We start from the raw sequence: 21,014 nt of genomic DNA, 5'->3' as shown, positions 1-21,014 counted from the left end.
ATGGCAGTCAGGCTACCTCTGGCAAGCACATGGAGGGCTGTGCGGCCCCCCAAAGAAATGCCACCCCACACCATGACTGACCCACCGCCAAACCGGTCATGCTGGAGGATGTTGCAGGAAGCAGAACGTTCTCCACAGCATCTCCAGACTCTGTCACGTCTGTCACACGTGCTCAGTGTGAACCTGCTTTCATCTGTGAAGAGCACAGGGCGCCAGTGGCGAATTTGCCAATCTTGGTGTTCTCTGGCAAATGCCAAACGTCCTGCACGGTGTTGGGCTGTAAGCACAACCCCCACCTTGTACTGTGGACGTCGGGCCCTCATACCACCCTCATGGAGTCTGTTTTTGACCGTTTGAGCAGACACATGCACATATGTGGCCTGCTGGAGGTCATTTTGCAGGGGTCTGGCAGTGCTCCTCCTGCTCCTCCTTGCACAAAGGCGGAGGTAGCGGTCCTGCTGCTGGGTTGTTGCCCTCCTACGGCCTCCTCCACGTCTCCTGATGTACTGGCCTGTCTCCTGGTAGCGCCTCCATGCTCTGGACACTACGCTGACAGACACAGCAAACCTTCTTGCCACAGCTCGCATTGATGTGCCATCCTGGATGAGCTGCACTACCTGAGCCACTTGTGTGGGTTGTAGACTCTGTCTCATGCTACCACTAGAGTGAAAGCACTGCCAGCATTCAAAAGTGACCAAAACATCAGCCAGGAAGCATGGGAACTGAGAAGTGGTCTGTGGTCACCACCTGCAGAACCACTCCTTTATTGGGGGTGTCTGGCTAATTGCCTATAATTTCCACCTGTTGTCTATTCCATTTGCACAACAGCATGTGAAATTTATTGTCAATCAGTGTTGCTTCCTAAGTGGACAGTTTGATTTCACAGAAGTGTGATTGACTTGGAGTTACATTGTGTTGTTTAAGTGTTCCCTTTATTTCTTTGAGCAGTGCATATATATTTTTTCCGATACAACTCGCTCTCTCTCGCTCTCTTTCTCCCTCCCTCCCTCTCCCCCCTCTTTCTGATTTTTTTCAGCCAATGTCAATGTAAAATAGGGATATTGTAGCTGTCATAAGGGCATGACATCAGCAGAAGGCAAAGCAGGTTGACGTGCTCAGAGTGTAGATTTATTTACAGGTGTTCCAATGGTGAAAGCGCCATTTCATGCCAAATATACAAGTAGATTTACCAAATATATACGGCAATAGCCCAAAAGATATAGCCTCTGTATCATGCTTAACCTGTCCTATCTAAACGGACACTGGTAGAGTGCAAGACTGTTCAGCCTCCCCTTAAAAAGCCACATAGAATCTGTCTAACAGGAGCTCAAGAAGGTAGGCCTACTACATAATATAAGCACTTGGCCCCCAGGACCAAAATTGTAATTGGCAATTACAACTAATAAACTGGTTCTACAATTATTTTTGTATTAAATGGAATATAGATTTTTCACATAGGGCCTGTGAATTTAAACGTGTGAAAGCAACAGCAAACATTTCAACAAGAGGAAAAAAAGCACTCCACTGGCAGGAGTTTGGAGAGCGTGAGTGACGAGAGTCTTTGCCATAGTAAGAATACATTTTAACAACAAATTCCAAATGCAAAGATCCATAAGTAAATGATCAATTTCCAGAAATTGTTAGGCCTACATGCTAAAAGACCATTAGTTGTCAGGGCTTTCGGAAGGATCGGACCAATACGCAGCGTGATCGTAGTTCCACATCTTTTATTCAGTCGTGAAACTAATGCAATAAACCATAAACTTGAAATACAAATAACAAGAAAGCCGTGACGCAGAGCAGGCATACACTACTCACAAAATAATCACCCACAAAACACCAGTGGGAAAAACATCAACTTAAATATGGCCTCCAATTAGAAACAACGACAACCGGCTGGCTGCCTCTAATTGGAGGTCATGCCAAACAAAAACTAACCTAGAAATACAAAACTAGAAACTAAACATAGAAATACAAAAACGGACAAAACACCCCCTGTCACGCCCTGACCTACTCTACCATAGAAAATAACAACTTACTATGGTCAGGATGTGACATTAGGCCTGTGCTAGTAATTGATGCCCCATTGCAGGTGAGATTGCAAAGTAAACAGTTAATATTATTGATCACCAAACAAGTTTTGGAGCAGCATAATTTTTTTGCATTATGGCAATCCTCTCTCCCTCCAATTTGATGTTTGCGCTGCAACCGATCCTACAGCAACCGATCGTACAGCAAATCAGCAATCTGTTCGCCAGCTCTCCCGACCTGTGTTGATTGACAGTTTGCTGGTGCAATCAGAGTGCCGAGGGTGTGTTTCACTAGCCAATCTGTTCAAATTTGCATGTTATTTTGTATTACAAGGGTGATGCCGCGGTTACTGTCTCTGGCTGCGTGAATAATCCACGGAGACTCTATGCCACAAAATGAGTGACAAAAAATGACAAAACCTGGCCAGATGCTTTCAAGTCATCAGTCTCAATTCAAAATCAAGTCCCATGTCTAGGGGTTCCAAGTCCAAGTTATTTTATTTTCTATCATTTCGAGTCATCAAATTTGTGACTTGATTCAGACTCAAGTCCAAGTCATGTAACTCGAGTCCACAACTCTGCCTAACCCTAATTCTAACCCTAATTCTAACCTTAACCCTAAACTCCCTAGAAATATAATTTGACCCCAGTTGTTCAAAATTCTGTTTGTTTACTATTCTTGTGGGGACTTCTGGTCCCCACAAGTATAGTTAAACACGTTCACACACACACACAAATCTAAATCAAATCAAATTTCTACAAGATGGCCCCGACAGAGATTGTCGCCTCACTTCGAGTCCTTAGGAAACTATGCAGTATTTCGTTTTTTTAGGTATTATTTCTTACATTGTTACCCCAGGAAATCTTAAGTCTTATTACATACAGCCGGGAAGAACTATTGGATATAAGTGCGACACACACACACACACACACACACACACACACACACACACACACACACACACACACACACACAAGCAAATCACTCGTACTTACACACCTACTGTATCCAAATAACATTCAAATATTCCATCGTTGGATGTGATGATGATACCATATCATAAAATGGTGCTATACATTGATGAGGAGTTCCCTAGCGGTTCTGGGGGGGGGGGGGGGTGCAGGGGGGGCAGTGCCCCTGTGACAACAATTTTGGACCCCCTTGTGCCCCCCCTAAATGTGGAGTATGAAATAATTTTTACATAACAAATTTTTGCTATCGTTCTTTTTTTACATCTGTTATTAGACAGTGGCAACGATGATGATTATGAACATGGTCTTTTGCCTGCTAATGCCTGCAATGTAGTGAAGAAAACGATATGACAACAATAACGTCTAATGTAACTGGCCCCTCTAACAGTACAACTGGCCCCAGCTTGGCCCCCCCAGTTGAAATGGTCTAGAATCGCCACTGCCCTCACCGTGGGAATATATATCGGCACAAAAGATTTGTGCCCTGTGTCCTTACTGTGCCAGCTCTGTGCCATAGCCTTTTGCAAAACTGGGCCCATCAAACAAGTGTGTGGCAATGGCTCTGAAAACAATGTAATGAGAGAGAGAAAGAAATAGAGTGAGAGAAAGTGAAAGAGGGTAAGAGAGAAAAATAAAAAGGGAGAGACTGGCGTTGCTCAGTCTCTGTATGAAGCTAATCGTCCATTTTGGATCTGTCCTAGGCTCTGGGGCCCAAACCCAGCATCCCTCCTGGCACCCCTGATGATGAGAAGGTGGACACCTCCAACAGGAAGAAGGGTGCCCTCTATATGGTAACTGATGTTACTGCACCTTTGTTGTTCAACATCACTACAATGATTTGTAATTGTTGTTCCTATCTCATTGTTGTCTTCTCTTGATAATGGTGTTGTCCATCTCAGTGCTCACACGTTGTTGATCTCTCAAGCTCATTCACATGCATTGGGAATCTAGGACGTTATGTGTTTAGTTGTTCATAACATTTTGTATATATTATTTAAGGATTTCATTTGAGAAGAACAAATGATTTTTCAAGGGAGTACTGTCGATATATGTACAGTATAAATGGATGTATTTATTGATATCTCATCTTGGTGTATTTTGTAGATCTCCGATGCCTCTGGCTCTATGAAGTCGTCGGTGGTGGCCTCGTCCAGCCCCTTCAAACAGGCCATGCTGACCGCTGAGGAGTGCTACATCCTGGACAATGGAGTGGACAGGAACGTCTTCGTATGGAAAGGTAGACTAGTCCTCTCCACTGTTTTTAAACACTTGCCAGGATATCAAACGTTATCTATGCAACAGGAACGTCTTCGTATGGAAAGGTAGACTAGTCCTCTCCACTGTTTTTAAACACTTGCCAGGATATCAAACGTTATCTATGCAACAGGAACGTCTTCGTATGGAAAGGTAGACTAGTCCTCTCCACTGTTTTTAAACACTTGCCAGGATATCAAACGTTATCTATGCAACAGGAACGTCTTCGTATGGAAAGGTAGACTAGTCCTCTCCACTGTTTTTAAACACTTGCCAGGATATCAAACGTTATCTATGCATCAGGAACGTCTTCGTATGGAAAGGTTTGACTAGTCCTCTCCACTGTTTTTAAACACTTGCCAGGATATCAAACGTTATCTATGCAACACATTTCTTACATAGAATGCAGTTCAAGGTAATTCATATATTAAAAACGTTTTTAAAAAAATGTATACTTCTACTGTATAGGTCTTCCCTGTGGCTCAGTTGGTAGAGCATGGTGTTTGCAACGCCAGGGTTGTGGGTTCGATTCCCATGGGGGGGCCAGTACGACAAAAAAAAAAAATAATGAAATGAAATGTATGAAATGAATTCACTACTGTAAGTCGCTCTGGATAAGAGCGTCTGCTAAATGACTAAAATGTAAAATGTGTAGGATAGTGCAAGATTCAGAATGAGAAGTCAAGTAAATGTTCACTAAATCCCTGTGCACAGCTGTGAGTTTTTAGAGTATTGTTGAGATGTGTTGATGATTAATCAACTCTATCTTACCTCCATCTCAGGACCCAAGGCCAATGCAGCCGAGCGCAAAGCAGCCATGTCAGCAGCCCAGCAGTTCATCAAAGAGAAGGGCTACTCCGATAAGACACAGGTACGCTGATGGAATAATGTGAAGTAACATTTTTAAATGAGCATGGATGAAAACATTTCGACCGTTGCTAGGTGTTGCTCAGGCACTACTAGGCTATGTTAAAAATTTTGTTAGCTATGTCCACTTTTTTTTTAAAGTCACTTAAAATGTTGAACAATAATGAATTGAAAACAAATATTGTTAGTGAACTAGTCTCACATAAGCATACTTGTAAGTTGAAATGATCAATCGGCTATTGGAATGCATGTGAGAGGAAATCGAGGTTCATGGTAAACAACAGAACAACTGACTCTTACTTTTTCTTCGGCCTTGCAGATCCAGGTACTACCAGCAGGAGGCGAGACCACTCTGTTCAAGCAGTTCTTCAGTGACTGGAAGGACAAGGATCAGACCACGGGCCCCAGTAAGGCCTACAGCATCGGCCGCATCGCCAAGGTGGAGCAAGTGCCCTTCGACGCCTCCACCCTCCACTCCAACAACAACATGGCCGCCCAGCACAACATGGTGGACGACGGCAAGGGCAAAGTCCAGGTAAAACACAACACTGGACTACAATGGAAATAACTTAGTCGGGGTTCTCATAGTCATTTTGCCCAGGGTCTGTCTGTTTATGTTTACAAAGACAACCATGTGCCACACTAAATTGGCTAGGGGACCAGATGTAGCTCACTGCCCGTATGTTTCAGACCGCTGAACTAAGTCTGTATAAAGTGATGCGGGAGGGCTAAAAAGAATCTAACGACGCAGTTTGCTGTTCTCTGAGTGGTCTGAGACAGGCGTTAGATTCAGTAGCTGTTCTATGAGTGGTCTGAGACAGGCGTTAGATTCAGTAGCTGTTCTCTGAGTGGTCTGAGACAGGCGTTAGATTCAGTAGCTGTTCTATGAGTGGTCTGAGACAGGCGTTAGATTCAGTAGCTGTTCTATGAGTGGTCTGAGACAGGCGTTAGATTCATTAGCTGTTCTCTGAGTGGTCTGAGACAGGCGTTAGATTCAGTAGCTGTTCTATGAGTGGTCTGAGACAGGCGTTAGATTCAGTAGCTGTTCTATGAGTGGTCAGAGACAGGCGTTAGATTCAGTAGCTGTTCTCTGAGTGGTCTGAGACAGGCGTTAGATTCAGTAGCTGTTCTATGAGTGGTTTGAGACAGGCGTTAGATTCAGTAGCTGTTCTATGAGTGGTCTGAGACAGGCGTTAGATTCAGTAGCTGTTCTCTGAGTGGTCTGAGACAGGCGTTAGATTCAGTAGCTGTTCTATGAGTGGTCTGAGACAGGCGTTAGATTCAGTAGCTGTTCTATGAGTGGTCTGAGACAGGCGTTAGATTCATTAGCTGTTCTATGAGTGGTCTGAGACAGGCGTTAGATTCAGTAGCTGTTCTATGAGTGGTCTGAGACAGGCGTTAGATTCAGTAGCTGTTCTATGAGTGGTCAGAGACAGGCGTTAGATTCAGTAGCTGTTCTCTGAGTGGTCTGAGACAGGCGTTAGATTCAGTAGCTGTTCTATGAGTGGTCTGAGACAGGCGTTAGATTCAGTAGCTGTTCTATGAGTGGTCTGAGACAGGCGTTAGATTCAGTAGCTGTTCTCTGAGTGGTCTGAGACAGGCGTTAGATTCAGTAGCTGTTCTATGAGTGGTCTGAGACAGGCGTTAGATTCAGTAGCTGTTCTATGAGTGGTCTGAGACAGGCGTTAGATTCATTAGCTGTTCTATGAGTGGTCTGAGACAGGCGTTAGATTCAGTAGCTGTTCTATGAGTGGTCTGAGACAGGCGTTAGATTCAGTAGCTGTTCTATGAGTGGTCTGAGACAGGCGTTAGATTCAGTAGCTGTTCTCTGAGTGGTCTGAGACAGGCGTTAGATTCAGTAGCTGTTCTATGAGTGGTCTGAGACAGGCGTTAGATTCAGTAGCTGTTCTATGAGTGGTCTGAGACAGGCGTTAGATTCATTAGCTGTTCTATGAGTGGTCTGAGACAGGCGTTAGATTCAGTAGCTGTTCTATGAGTGGTCTGAGACAGGCGTTAGATTCAGTAGCTGTTCTATGAGTGGTCTGAGACAGGCGTTAGATTCAGTAGCTGTTCTATGAGTGGTCTGAGACAGGCGTTAGATTCAGTAGCTGTTCTATGAGTGGTCTGAGACAGGCGTTAGATTCAGTAGCTGTTCTATGAGTGGTCTGAGACAGGCGTTAGATTCAGTAGCTGTTCTATGAGTGGTCTGAGGCAGGCGTTAGATTCAGTAGCTGTTCTATGAGTGGTCTGAGACAGGCGTTAGATTCAGTAGCTGTTCTATGAGTGGTCTGAGGCAGGCGTTAGATTCAGTAGCTGTTCTATGAGTGGTCTGAGACAGGCGTTAGATTCAGTAGCTGTTCTATGAGTGGTCTGAGGCAGGCGTTAGATTCAGTAGCTGTTCTATGAGTGGTCTGAGGCAGGCGTTAGATTCAGTAGCTTTTATTGGCAGAGAGGTTTGGAACTCTCTTTCTTATAGGTCACCAGGCAGGCCAAAACTCCATCCCACCAAAACAGGCATACATTTCAGGCAATCTTTTGAAACAGCTTTTACACTTAAAGGGCATTATCATTATCATAAATTTCACAGTATTACTCCAACCTCATAGTGTGGAAATATATATAAAACACAAATCACGTTTTTGACTGCACTGGGCCTTTAAGATGCTTTTGGGAAAACTGGCCCTGGTAAATACAAGGTTTTGAAGTGTGATGGGCCCTTTTCAAACAAATCAGGGCAGCAACATACACGTGGAGAATTATACTATTGGTTTCAGATCTGGCGTGTTGAGGATGGTGATAAGGTGGCTGTGGATCCCTCCTCTTACGGCCAGTTCTACGGAGGAGACTGTTACCTCATCCTCTACAGCTACAGGCTGGGAGGCAGGGAGCAGCACATCATCTACACCTGGTCAGTACAAATTACATCATCCACAACTATGCTGTAAACATGACATCATTTATTTACACCTAGACAGTTCAAATGACATGCTCTACAAGGAAAGGGGATACCTAGTCAGTTATACACCTGAAATGTATATTCTGCATGTAATCCAACCCCTCTGAATCAGAGAGGTGCGGGGGGCTGCCATAATTGACATCCCTGTCTTCGGCACCCGGGGAACGACTGCCTTGTTCAGGGACAGTACGACAGATTTTTACCTTGTCAGCTTGGGGATTCGATCCAGCAACCTTGCGGTTACTGGCCCAATGCTCTAAACACTAGGCTACCACACCTTATCATCTACTGTGCATCTGCCACCTAGTCAGTGCAAATTACATCAAAACCCGACCATCATTAATAACAAATCACACCAACGGGGTATTTTATTTTTCCCCAACCTGTTCTGGAATATTCTGAAACCCTTAGATGTGTTCTCTTAGTCTTAGTTCATAAAGAAGGATGTATCTGAAATTATCATGGCAAACCTGACTCAGTACTTGTAGTAGTGCATGTTCGATACCTGTAGAAAGGTCTCAATAAGATGGGCTTGACGTGTGTGTGTGTGTGTGTGTGTGTGTGTGTGTGTGTGTGTGTGTGTGTGTGTGTGTGTGTGTGTGTGTGTGTGTGTGTGTGTGTGTGTGTGTGTGTGTGTGTGTGTGTGTGTGTGTTTATTAATCTGTATCTGTGTGTGACAGGCAGGGGCTGAAGTGCACCCAGGATGAGCTGGCAGCCTCTGCCTTCCTCACGGTGAAGCTGGATGACTCGATGGGAGGAGCCCCTGTTCAGGTGGGTCTCTATCCTCTCCATCTCATCCCCATGTCCCCAACACTCACAGTCCAAAAGCACCTGAGCAATAGATACGACGGTGTGACATTTAGATTTGTAAGGTCACTGGACTAAGCACTATAAGTTAATAGGCCGAAGCCGTTGCATTTATCGTGCTTCATAAAGCCGATGGCATGATGTAGGATCTTTTGGCAGCTGCTGCATTGGTGTCCAGTCTCTCACAAGTCATATTATTGAACCACTGTGTATTTTGTCTTTTTAGACTGAATAATTCTGTGGAAAGTTGTTTATACTGTCCAGCAGAGGGCAGTCACACTTTGTTTTACTTCCAGTGTGTGTACAATTTTAATGGTTACCATATTGACACATAATGGTCCAATCATGACAGTATATTATATTATAATAAGGAAAGCAATCTTTGACAAAACTTGTATTAAATCACAAGAAGTTCCTGTGACTTTAGAATGGGTTTTCTTCTACATAGTTATCATTGAGTGTCCATTTCCCCCTCCAGGTGCGTGTGACCCAGGGTCAGGAACCCCCCCACCTGATGAGCCTGTTCCAGGGCAAGCCCATGATGGTCCATAATGGAGGGACGTCCCGTAAAGGAGGACAGTCGGGTACTGGCAGCACCCGCCTCTTCCACATTCGTCAATCCTCCACCCGCGCTACACGAGCTGTAGAGGTGAGTTCTCAGTGTGTGTGTGTGTGTGTCAAAGTGGGGCCACACTGTGTGTGTGATTGCTTGAGGAAGATTAAGTGTCTAACAATTCTTAGCCTAAACCATCAAAATGACTGAAGCACCTCTCTGTCTCCTCTCTCTCTCAGGTAGAGCCCTCTGCCTCCTTCCTGAACACCAATGACGTGTTTGTGCTCAAATCTCCCACCGCCATGTTTGTGTGGAGGGGGGTGGGTGCCAGCGAGGAGGAAATGGCCGCCGCCAAGCACGTGGTGGGTTTCCTGGGTGGCAGTGGCAGTAATGTGTCCGAGGGCAAGGAGCCAGGTAAGGATTCCATCTAGTGTTACAGGTTTATTGTATTAAGTGGGGTGCATCTTAATATTATTAATTTGGCTGGATCTCAATAGTATGACGTGGGGTGCATCTCAATAGTCCAATGTGGCTTCCTCTTCTTGTCTTATCCTTCATCTACAGCCTGAAATCACAGGATATGGGAAAGCAACTTGGTGGTCGCTTCCTTTAATGTATTTGATTGCCTATCTACTTTTTTTCAGATCAGTGTTGATGAAGGAAAGGTTACATGGAGAGGAAACAACTTTAGACAATTGAAATGTGCGAAACATCACACATCCTGACATATCACAACAAAACTCTATATAGTGCCAAATAACCAACGAGACTAATCCATTCTGGTCTTTTCTGTCCTAGCTGGGTTCTGGTCTGCCCTGGGAGGGAAGAAGGAGTACCAGACTTCCAAGAGTCTGCAGAACATGGTCAAACCTCCACGCCTCTTTGGCTGCTCCAACAAGACCGGATGCCTCAGTGTAAGTGATGGATTGTTGTTGAGTGTGTCTAACGTAACCAACTCTCTTGGATAGATATATTCTCAATTCATCCCCAATGGGAAATTCAGTGTCACTCAGGAGGAGAGAAAAAGGCATAGGTAATACAAAGTACAATGCAAAAGTCCAATGTGCCCATGTTCCAAAGTGCTGTAACATATTGTAATCCTCCAATCATCAGGTGGAAGAGGTTCCTGGAGACTTCCAACAGACTGACCTGGCCACTGATGATGTCATGTTGCTGGACACCTGGGACCAAGTGAGTGAAGCTCCCCCATCTATATCATGATTCACAAGCGTGTTCATCTTCTGCTCTAAAAAAACCCAATGCAGACTGAATCTGAGTCTATAAGCTAACAGCATTTCTGAACTCCCGCCAGATCTTCCTCTGGATCGGCAATGACGCAAATGCGGAAGAGAGAACTGGAGCACCCAAAATAGGTAGGACAAACACGCAGGGAAACAAACTTCCACAATGGCCCCTACCCAGGACCAAGACTGGGGCCACAACTGACTGAACATGAGCTCTAACTGTATCTATATAATCATACGAGGACCTTTATATACAGTACCAGTCAAAAGTTTGGACACACATACTCATTCAAGGGTTTTTCTTTATTTTACTGTTTTCTACATTGTAGAATAACAGTAAAATACATAAACACTATGAAATAACACATATGGAATCATGTAGTAACCAAAAAAGTGTTAAACAAATCAAAATATATTTTAGATTTTTCAAAGTTGCCACCCTTTGCCTTGATGACAGCTTTGAACACTCTTGGCATTCTCTCAACCAGCTTCACCTGGAATGCTTTTCCAACAGTCTTGAAGGAGTTCCCACATATGGTGAGCACTTGACAGTGTCACCAGCAAAGCAGCCCCACACCATCACACCTCCTCCTCCATGCTTCACAGTGGGAACCACACATGCGGAGATCATCCGTTCACCTACTCTGTGTCTCACAAAGACACGGCGGTTGGAACCAAAAATCACAAATTTGGACTCATCAGACCAAAGGACAGATTTCCACCGGTCTAATGTCCATTGCTCATGTTTCTTGGCCCAAGCAAGTCTCTTATTATTATTGGTGTCCTTTAGTAGTGATTTCTTTGCAGCAATTCGACTGTGAAGGCCTGATTCATGGAGTCTCCTCTGAACAGTTGATGTTGAGATGTGTCTGTTACTTGAACTCTGTGAAGCATTTATTTGGGCTGCAATTTCTGAGGCTGGTAACACTAATGAACTTATCATCTGCAGCAGATGTAACTCTGGGTCTTCCTTTCCTGTGGCGGTCCTCATGAGAGCCAGTTTCATCATAGCACTTGATGGTTTTTGCGACTGCACTTGAAGAAACCTTCGAAGTTCTTAAAATGTTCCGTATTGACTGACCTTCATGTCTTAAAGTAATGATGGACTGTCATTTCTTTTTGCTTATTTGAGCTGCTCTTGCCATAATATGGACTTGGTCTTTTACCAAATAGGGCTATCTTCTGTATACCACCCCTACCTTGTCACAACACACCTGATTGGTTCAAACGCATTAAGAAGGAAAGTAATTCCACAAATTAACTTTTAACAAGGCACATCTGTTAATTGAAATGCATTCCAGGTCACTACCTCACGAAGTTGGTTGAGAGAATGCCAAGAGTGTGCAAAGCTGTCATCAAGGCAAAGGGTGGCTACTTTGAATAATCTCAAATATAAAATATATTTTGATTTGTTTAACACTTTTTTGGTTACTGCATGATTCCATATGTGTAATTTCATAGTTTTGATGTCTTCACTATTATTCTACAATGTAGATAATAGTAAAAACAAAGAAAAACCCTTGAATGAGTAGGTGTGTCTATATATATATATATATATATATATATATATATATATATATATATATATATACACACTACCATTCAAAAGTTTGGGGTCAATTAGAAATGTCCTTGTTTTTGAAAGAAAAGCACGTTTTTCATCCATTAAAACAACATCAAATTGATCAGAAATACAGTGTAGACATTGTTAATGTTGTAAATGACTATTGTAGCTGGAAACGGCTGATTTTTAATGGACTATCTACATAGGCGTACAGAGGCACATTATCAGCAACCATCACTCCTGTGTTCCAATGGCACGTTGTGTTAGCTAATCCAAGTTTATCATTTTAAAAGGCTAATTTATGATTAGAAAACCCTTTTTCTTTGCAACTCTGCCTAGAAGGCCAGCATCTGCCTAGAACCCACAAATGCTGATGCTCCAGACACTCAACTAGTCTAAAGAAGGCCAGTTTTATTGCTTCTTTAATCAGACAACAGTTTTCAGCTGTACTAACATAATTGCAAAAGGGTTTTCTAATGATCAATTAGCCTTTTGCATTAGCTAACACAACGTGCCATTGGAAGACAGGAGTGATGGTTGCTGATAATGGGCCTATGTACGCCTATGTAGATATTTCATAAAAAATCTGCCGTTTCCAGCTACAATAGTCATTTACAACATTAACAATGTCTGCACTGTATTTCTGATCGATTTGATGTTATTTTAGTGGACAAAAAATGTGCTTTTCTTTCAAAAACAAGGAAATTTCGAAGTGGCCCAAAACTTTTGAATGGTAGAATGTATTCTCCCTCAGACTCACCACTATATACAGTTGAACCATTGGTTTCAGCTATGGTTTAAGCTCCACTTTCTGTGGCCTTCAGAAAAATATTTTATGGTTCAAACCATATATTGTAGGGGTGCCTTTGGTAACACAATGTAACCGTTCTCTATTTGTGATCTTTCAATATACAGCGAATAATGTTAATCTCATTCTCTCCCTCCCTCTCTAGCTAAGGACTATGTGGACTCAGACCCCTCTGGACGCAGAGGGCTGTCCATCACCACCATCAAACAGGGGGCTGAACCCCCAACCTTCACTGGCTGGTTCCAGGCGTGGGACCCAAAAATGTGGGAAACAGACCCTCTGAAGACAATCCATGCCCGCTTCTAAATGCCAAACTCCACCCCCTTACCTATCTGGCACTTAAACATACGCATGTCATTCCCCCGCCCCACTCTTTGGATCAGAGTACCAGTATAACACCCTGGACTGCTATTTTACTCTAGTTTTTTTTTTATTCCATAATGTTGTCGCTTTTAGACTCATACGAAACATTTACCTAGCATGCCTTTTTTATCTGCTGTTGGAGCAAAGAAAAACCTTATCTTTGGGAGCCTGTTTATTCCAGTAGTCTATTGAATCCAACAGGTATTTTGTTATACTTTGTGAAGTCCTGATATGTGATTACCAGTGAGACTTAGGTCTCATTTGAAGCATGCTGCATTTTAACAGGATATCTCTGCCGGAGAAATATGTCTGCTCTTTTTTTTACATTACTTTTGATGATTCTGAAATGGTATTATGGATGGCTTTTTCAATAAATTCCTAGTATTTCTATAGAAACTCTAGAAATGACAACACGTTGGTAGCCTACATGTTCTATGTTGACAGGTGGCCACATGGAACGACAGCAGACCAAGGTACTTTTAACATCAGCACAACCTATTCCGTGTAACATTTTATCTTCTGAAGTTAGTCAAATAGTGGAAAAAACTGAGAACAGAAAGCCGTATTACTTGAACAACGGAAGACTCCCTCAAGAGGATGTTATCTTTTTACACACCACCTGGCTAGGTTGTCTTCCTTCTTCCCACCTTTAGATCTACAGTGGCAGTCAATGATGAATATAAACCCTGGATTGCTAATGCTATGTATTGTTTTTTATTTAACCCTTATTTTACCAGGTAAGTTGACTGAGAACACATTCTCATTTACAGCAACAACCTGGGGAATAGTTACAGGGGAGAAATGAGCCAATTGTAAGCTGAGGATGGTGGATAGGTGGCCGTGATGGTATGAAGGCCAGATTGGGAATTTAGCCAGGACACCAGGGTTAACACCCCTACAATAAGTGCCTTGGGATCTTTAGTGACCAAAGAGAATCAGGACACCCATTTAACATCCCATCTGAAAGACAGCACCCTACACAGGACAATGTCCCCAATCACTGCCCTGCAGCATTGGGATTTTTTTGGGGGGACCAGAAGAAAGGGTGATCCCTACTGGCCCTCCAACACCACTTCCAACAACATCTGGTCTCCCAACCAGGACCAACCCTGCTTAGCTTCAGAAGAAAGCCAGCAGTGGGATGCAGGGTGGTATGCTGCTGGCTTTGAAGCCATCGGTCGGCCATACTGGTACTCCCCAGAAGAAGCAGGCCTCAATAGGAATGAATGGAGTTCTACAGTATTTCAATTACATTTATCAAGGTAAAAATTACATGTAAACAAAAAAATATGGGGGACAGTAACAAAATTATATTTATTTTTAGCTCAGATAATATAATTTAATGGTATGCATTAAAATGTCTATAATAGAATACATGTGGCAAAAACAAATTTAGACATTACTAAATGCATTTTTATAGCTTACAAAATATATACTGCTCAAAAAAATAAAGGGAACACTAAAATAACACATCCTAGATCTGAATGAATGAAATAATCGTATTAAATACTTTTATCTTTACATAGTTGAATGTGCTGACAACAAAATCACACAAAAATAATCAATGGAAATCCAATTGATCAACCCATGGAGGTCTGGATTTGGAGTCACACTCAAAATTAAAGTGGAAAACCACACTACAGGCTGATCCAACTTTGATGTAATGTCCTTAAAACAAGTCAAAATGAGGCTCAGTAGTGTGCGTGGCCTCCACGTGCCTGTATGACCTCCCTACAATGCCTGGGCATGCTCCTGATGAGGTGGCGGATGGTCTCCTGAGGGATCTCCTCCCAGACCTGGACTAAAGCATCCGCCAACTCCTGGACAGTCTGTAGTGCAACGTGGCGTTGGTGGATGGAGCGAGACATGATGTCCCAGATGTGCTCAATTGGATTCAGGTCTGAGGAATGGGCGGGCCAGTCCATAGCATCAATGCCTTCCTCTTGCAGGAACTGCTGACACACTCCAGCCACATGAGGTCTAGCATTGTCTTGCATTAGGAGGAACCCAGGGCCAACCGCACCAGCATATGGTCTCACAAGGGGTCTGAGGATCTCATCTTGGTACCTAATGGCAGTCAGGCTACCTCTGGCGAGCACATGGAGGGCTGTGCGGCCCCCCAAAGAAATGCCACCCCACACCATGACTGACCCACCGCCAAACCGTTCATGCTGGAGGATGTTGCAGGCAGCAGAACATTCTCCACGGCGTCTCCAGACTCTGTCACGTCTGTCACGTGCTCAGTGTGAACCTGCTTTCATCTGTGAAGAGCACAGGGCGCCAGTGGCAAATTTGCCAATCTTGGTGTTCTCTGGCAAATGCCAAACGTCCTGCACAGTGTTGGGCTGTAAGCACAACCCCCACCTGTGGACGTCGGGCCCTCATACCACCCTCATGGAGTCTGTTTCTGACCGTTTGAGCAGACACATGCACATTTGTGGCCTGCTGGAGGTCATTTTGCAGGGCTCTGGCAGTGCTCCTCCTGCTCCTCCTTGCACAAAGGCAGAGGTAGCGGTCCTGCTACTGGGTTGTTGCCCTCCTACGGCCTCCTCCACGTCTCCTGATGTACTGGCCTGTCTCCTGGTAGCGCCTCCATGCTCTGGACACTACGCTGACAGACACAGCAAACCTTCTTCCCACAGCTCGCATTGATGTGCCATCCTGGATGAGCTGCACTACCTGAGCCACTTGTGTGGGTTGTAGACTCCGTCTCATGCTACCACTAGAGTGAAAGCACCGCCAGCATTCAAAAGTGACCAAAACATCAGCCAGGAAGCATAGGAACTGAGAAGTGGTCTGTGGTTACCACCTGCAGAACCACTCCTTTATTGGGGGTGTCTTGCTAATTGCCTATAATTTCCACCTGTTGTCTATTCCATTTGCACAACAGCATGTGAAATTTATTGTCAATCAGTGTTGCTTCCTAAGTGGACAGTTTGATTTCACAGAAGTGTGATTGACTTGGAGTTACATTGTGTTGTTTAAGTGTTCCCTTTATTTTTTTGAGCAGTATATTATTCCAAATATGGGGGAGTGCCAAGATGGAGGTGCGGTGGCTTCAAAACAGCGCCCTCTGTTGGTCATCTAGTGTATATATAAATCATTGATGGCAGTGCCGCATGGTGTGATTGACATGTGCCCTTCAACAAACTGCTCATCAGACAGTCTTGTGGGAGCTTTGATGGACAGCTCTTTCCCGCCACCAGGGGCATAGGCACGGGTGGGCACGATGGGCCTAGGTGGGCGCAGGCCCACCCACTGGGGAGCCAGGCCCACCAAAATGGTTTTTTTTATGCTCTACTTGTCAGTGTTCCAAATGGGACATTATTTGTATTTTTCCTAAGCACAGTACTTGACTTGGGCAGGAGTTCACCGGAACTGAGTATCGGCACCTCAAATGTTCTTCTGCTTGGGTTCCTGCGCCTCCTATAGATTATTACCACAAAAGTATTAAGGAGTTCCTGCACCTAAATATAAACGGTACCGGCACCCAAAATGAGTACCGGCACCTATTTCAGTCCAAGTCAAGCACTGGTCTAAACATGCATACACCATCAGATATAATTCATAGAAAGCAGTAGGGAGGGGGTGGGAAAATGAAAGGGATACACACAGTTTATTAGGTTCAGCCATCTTGTTCCGGATCGGACCCCTCTTTCCCTCCAGAACAATCTGAATTATTTGGGGCATGGATTTTACAAGTCGGAAAACGTTGTTGGATGTTGGTCCGTGCTGACGTAATGGCATCATGCAGTTTCTGCAGATTGGACATTGGTACACCACCAGCCTGTACCGATGAAACCAGGCAGGTTGGGGCCATGGACTAATGTAAAACCCTGACTCTGCCATCAGCAACTGGGATTCGTTGGACCAAGCGATGTTTGTCCACTCCTCGATTGTCCAGTGTTGCTGATCGCTTGCGCACTAGCGCTGATTCTTCTTAACTGATAGGAGTGTAAGTCATCTGCTGCAACAGCCCATTGATGACAAGGACAAACAAGTTGTGCTTTCCAAGATGCACACCACTCTGTTTCTTTGCCTCTGTGTAAATTACAGTACATTTTAGCAGACACTCTTATGCAGAGCAACTTACCGTAGTGAGTGCATACATTTTTCATACTGGTCCCCTTTGGGAATCGAATCCACAACTCTGGCATTGCAAGTGTCATGCTCTACCAACTGAGCCACACAGGACAATCTGCACTGTTCATTAGATTCTTCATATACAATTTCACAACTGATAATATTCTTACTAATCAGACTATTGTCAATGTAATCTTGTCTTTAGGCTAATATATGTGTGAAATGAGTTTTGATATAGTTTAGGTGTTGTTTAGATGGGCCATTAGCTGCACAGGCCTGACGTAGAGAAAAAATAACTGCTTATAACACATTCTGTTTGTGATATTAAGATTCTAACAATGAAAGTGTGTTAGACTTATTTATGAAAAGTCAAGGACGGGGGGACATAACTTTTAAAATGGCAGAGTAATTTAAAAAGTACATGTGTTTTAACTCAATATGACGCTCTTGGCTCTCCTATGGTTACATTTGTGGCCGTCTAGCCTACTATCTCCTGGTCGCTGAGCCTAGCTTACTATCTCCTGGTCGTTGAGCCTAGCCTACTATCTCCTGATCACTGAGCCTAGCCTACTATCTCCTGGTCACTGAGCCTAGCCTACTATCTCTTGGCCACTGAAGCCTAGCCTACTTTCTCCTGGTCGTTGAGCCTAGCCTACTATCTCCTGGTCGTTGAGCCTAGCCTACTATCTCCGGGTCACTGAGCCAGTGAGAGGTTGCCAAGCCTATTGTGATTATTACTGTTATATCAGGGCATTGTATTCTAGTCTCATAGTCTATTAATTACAGGCCTATGGTTTATTATATGTAAGTCTATGTGAGTCGCATGTTAAATGTAAGAGTCATGGATTTACCTAGGCCTACAAGACAATTTGGTCTGTAATGTGAAATCATATGTTAGATGATTTGTTGTGTGCAATAAATTACAGTAGGGCATAGGGTAGGCTATGCTTATATGATAACTTTATGATGATTTGAGTGCCCAAATTTTGGCCCACCTAAATGTTTGCTGGTCCTGCCATCAGCGAATTTCTGACTGCCAATCTTCGGAGGTTAAACTGGGTGGTTTTTGCCTCTTGGCTCAAAAACAATGACATGACAGCTTCTTAGGCTATACATTAGCTTTCACCGATGGACAGGCCCGCAGGGACTTTAACAGAAACTGAGAAAGGTTTTTATAGATAAACAAGAGATGAAAGCTTTCTGTATTTCTGCAGGAGATTACTAGGCCTATGTGAGTGATTGACCCATGGCAGGCCCATGTAGGCAAGACATTCAGGAGGGCCTTTAAATAGGCTGAAAGCTTCTGGTTAGGCCACCTACACCAAAGTATGTGTTATTGTAGGCTTTTAATCTTAGGTATGTCCAGTGCTTGATTTGTAAATCGGGAGGTGCCGGAACAAAAAGTGAGCCGTGAGAGGAGGTGACCTGCAGGTGACCTGGGGAGTTCTGAGGTTTTGAGGTCCAGGAACACATGAGAAAAAAGTGGAATAGAGCCATAGAGTAGAGGCACTTACAGAAGTTGTACACATGGGGAATATTTTTTGTATCCTAAGGTCCCGGAAAAATGTAGCTTTTTTCTAAATACATTTCATGCAATTCTACATAATTTTACATGATTTGAAACTGGCAGAATCTTTTTTAATACCGCACAAATAAATGATCTCAATGGCAGGCTACTTTGACACTGAGTTCAATAAAAACGACCTTGTCTTGAATCCATCAATAGCCTAGGTCTAGGTGTGTGGAGACAATTATATTGTAGGCTACAATATGAGGAGGAAATTATAGTCCTAAAAAAGCTTTCCAGTTTCGATGACTCACCCAATGACATTCAGCTCACTCACTGGTGATGGATGATGGGCTCATGCCAAAAGCTTATCTCAATTTTTGGAAGTTGATCAAATATTTTGGTAGCCTACAGCATAAAATCTTCTCTTTTCAGCAGGAGCCATTTGCTTTCCAACCTGTGTTTTCCCTCGATTGTATTTGAAATATTGCTAAAGGCCTGTTTTGTCTGTCTGCATGCTGTTTGTTCACTGACAGATTTGCCTCGCGTTCCCAGAATGTGGGCTATTCCTTGTTATTGGGCTACAATCCCCAGCTAGCCTATTGGTAAAAATAAGCCATTTATCCTCTGTGGTTAAATTATAGGCCTTATGGTGTTGTAGGCTATTCTGAATAATTTAATTTATTTCTGAACAGACAGCAGTAATTATATACATTTTGCAAATGTATTTAAATGTATCTGTGGTGCTGCAGTTCCTTCAGAACCCTTCGCACGATTCTAGAAGGAAATTAATGATGAAGTGCAACGCTGGAGAGATGAGCGTTGCAGGCTCATGTCGATCAGAGCAGAGAGGGAGAGAGATCATATAAAGTTAATCTCATTCTAGTTATGTGATAGATACTGGCACGCTTCTCACACAGCGACGGCCACATGTTGGTTTCAAACATAGGTTACAATGTTTTGTAAATCATGAACCCGGGCTGGCCCAACCCTGAATCAAGAAACCTTTGTGAAAAAGTAGATTTTCAGCACGGGCCTAAAGAGGTGATTAAGCCCGCGTTGAAAATCAACTTTTTCACGTTTTTTTGTGTAGGCAGGATAATTAACGAACGAAGAGGGAACTCAAATAAACTTTACATTTACATTTACGTCATTTAGCAGACGCTCTTATCCAGAGCGACTTACAAATTGGTGCATTCACCTTATGATATCCAGTGGAACAACCACTTTACAATAGTACATCTAGATCTTTTTTTTTGGGGGGGGGGGGGTAGAAGGATTACTTTATCCTATCCCAGGTATTCCTTAAAGAGGTGGGGTTTCAGGTGTCTACGGAAGGTGGTGATTGACTCCGCTGTCGTGGCGTCGTGAGGGAGCTTGTTCCACCATTGGGGTGCCAGAGCAGCGAACAGTTTTGAATGGGCTGAGCGGGAACTGTGCTTCCTCAGAGGTAGGGGGGCCAGCAGGCCAGAGGTGGATGAACGCAGTGCCCTTGTTTGGGTGTAGGGCCTGATCAGAGCCTGAAGGTACGGAGGTGCCGTTCCCCTCACTGCTCCGTAGGCAAGCACCATGGTCTTGTAGCAGATGCGAGTTTCAACTGGAAGCCAGTGGAGAGAGCGGAGGAGCGGGGTGACGTGAGAGAACTTGGGAAGGTTGAACACCAGACGGGCTGCGGCGTTCTGGATGAGTTGTAGGGGTTTAATGGCACAGGCAGGGAGCCCCGCCAACAGGGAGTTGCAGTAATCCAGACGGGAGATGACAAGTGCCTGGATTAGGACCTGCTCCGCTTCCTGTGTGAGGCAGGGACGTACTCTGCGAATGTTGTAGAGCATGAACCTACAGGATCGGGTCACCGCCTTGATGTTAGTTACTTTGATCGCTTTTGTTAACATTTTTACATAGCAAAAGGTTAAAATATTTTTTTTATCCCAGGAGAGGTACCGGATCTGGCCAAATAGGTTCCGGAACAAAACAGTCCAAAATGGAGAGGTGCCAGTCCTGTTCTG

General features: G+C 43.9%; 1 protein-coding gene across 1 annotated transcript in view; it reads left to right on the top strand.

Moving 5' to 3' along the window:
• Positions 1-13,831, top strand: part of LOC115169989 (gelsolin-like) — a 40,570-nt gene extending 26,739 nt beyond the window's left edge. Inside the window, exons 6-17 of the mRNA XM_029726167.1 lie at positions 3,704-3,793; positions 4,107-4,239; positions 5,039-5,127; positions 5,443-5,658; positions 7,898-8,031; positions 8,760-8,850; positions 9,365-9,535; positions 9,679-9,853; positions 10,238-10,353; positions 10,553-10,630; positions 10,752-10,812; positions 13,201-13,831. Of these exons, the coding sequence (XP_029582027.1) occupies positions 3,704-3,793; positions 4,107-4,239; positions 5,039-5,127; positions 5,443-5,658; positions 7,898-8,031; positions 8,760-8,850; positions 9,365-9,535; positions 9,679-9,853; positions 10,238-10,353; positions 10,553-10,630; positions 10,752-10,812; positions 13,201-13,361 (1,515 nt within the window). The 3' untranslated portion in view covers positions 13,362-13,831. The remainder of the gene's footprint in view (positions 1-3,703; positions 3,794-4,106; positions 4,240-5,038; positions 5,128-5,442; positions 5,659-7,897; positions 8,032-8,759; positions 8,851-9,364; positions 9,536-9,678; positions 9,854-10,237; positions 10,354-10,552; positions 10,631-10,751; positions 10,813-13,200) is intronic.
• The last annotated feature ends 7,183 nt before the right edge of the window (positions 13,832-21,014 follow it).

This window comes from Salmo trutta, chromosome 31 (assembly GCF_901001165.1).
Source record: "Salmo trutta chromosome 31, fSalTru1.1, whole genome shotgun sequence".
NCBI lineage: Eukaryota > Metazoa > Chordata > Actinopteri > Salmoniformes > Salmonidae > Salmo > Salmo trutta.
This window is presented reverse-complemented; position numbering and strand designations above follow the sequence as displayed.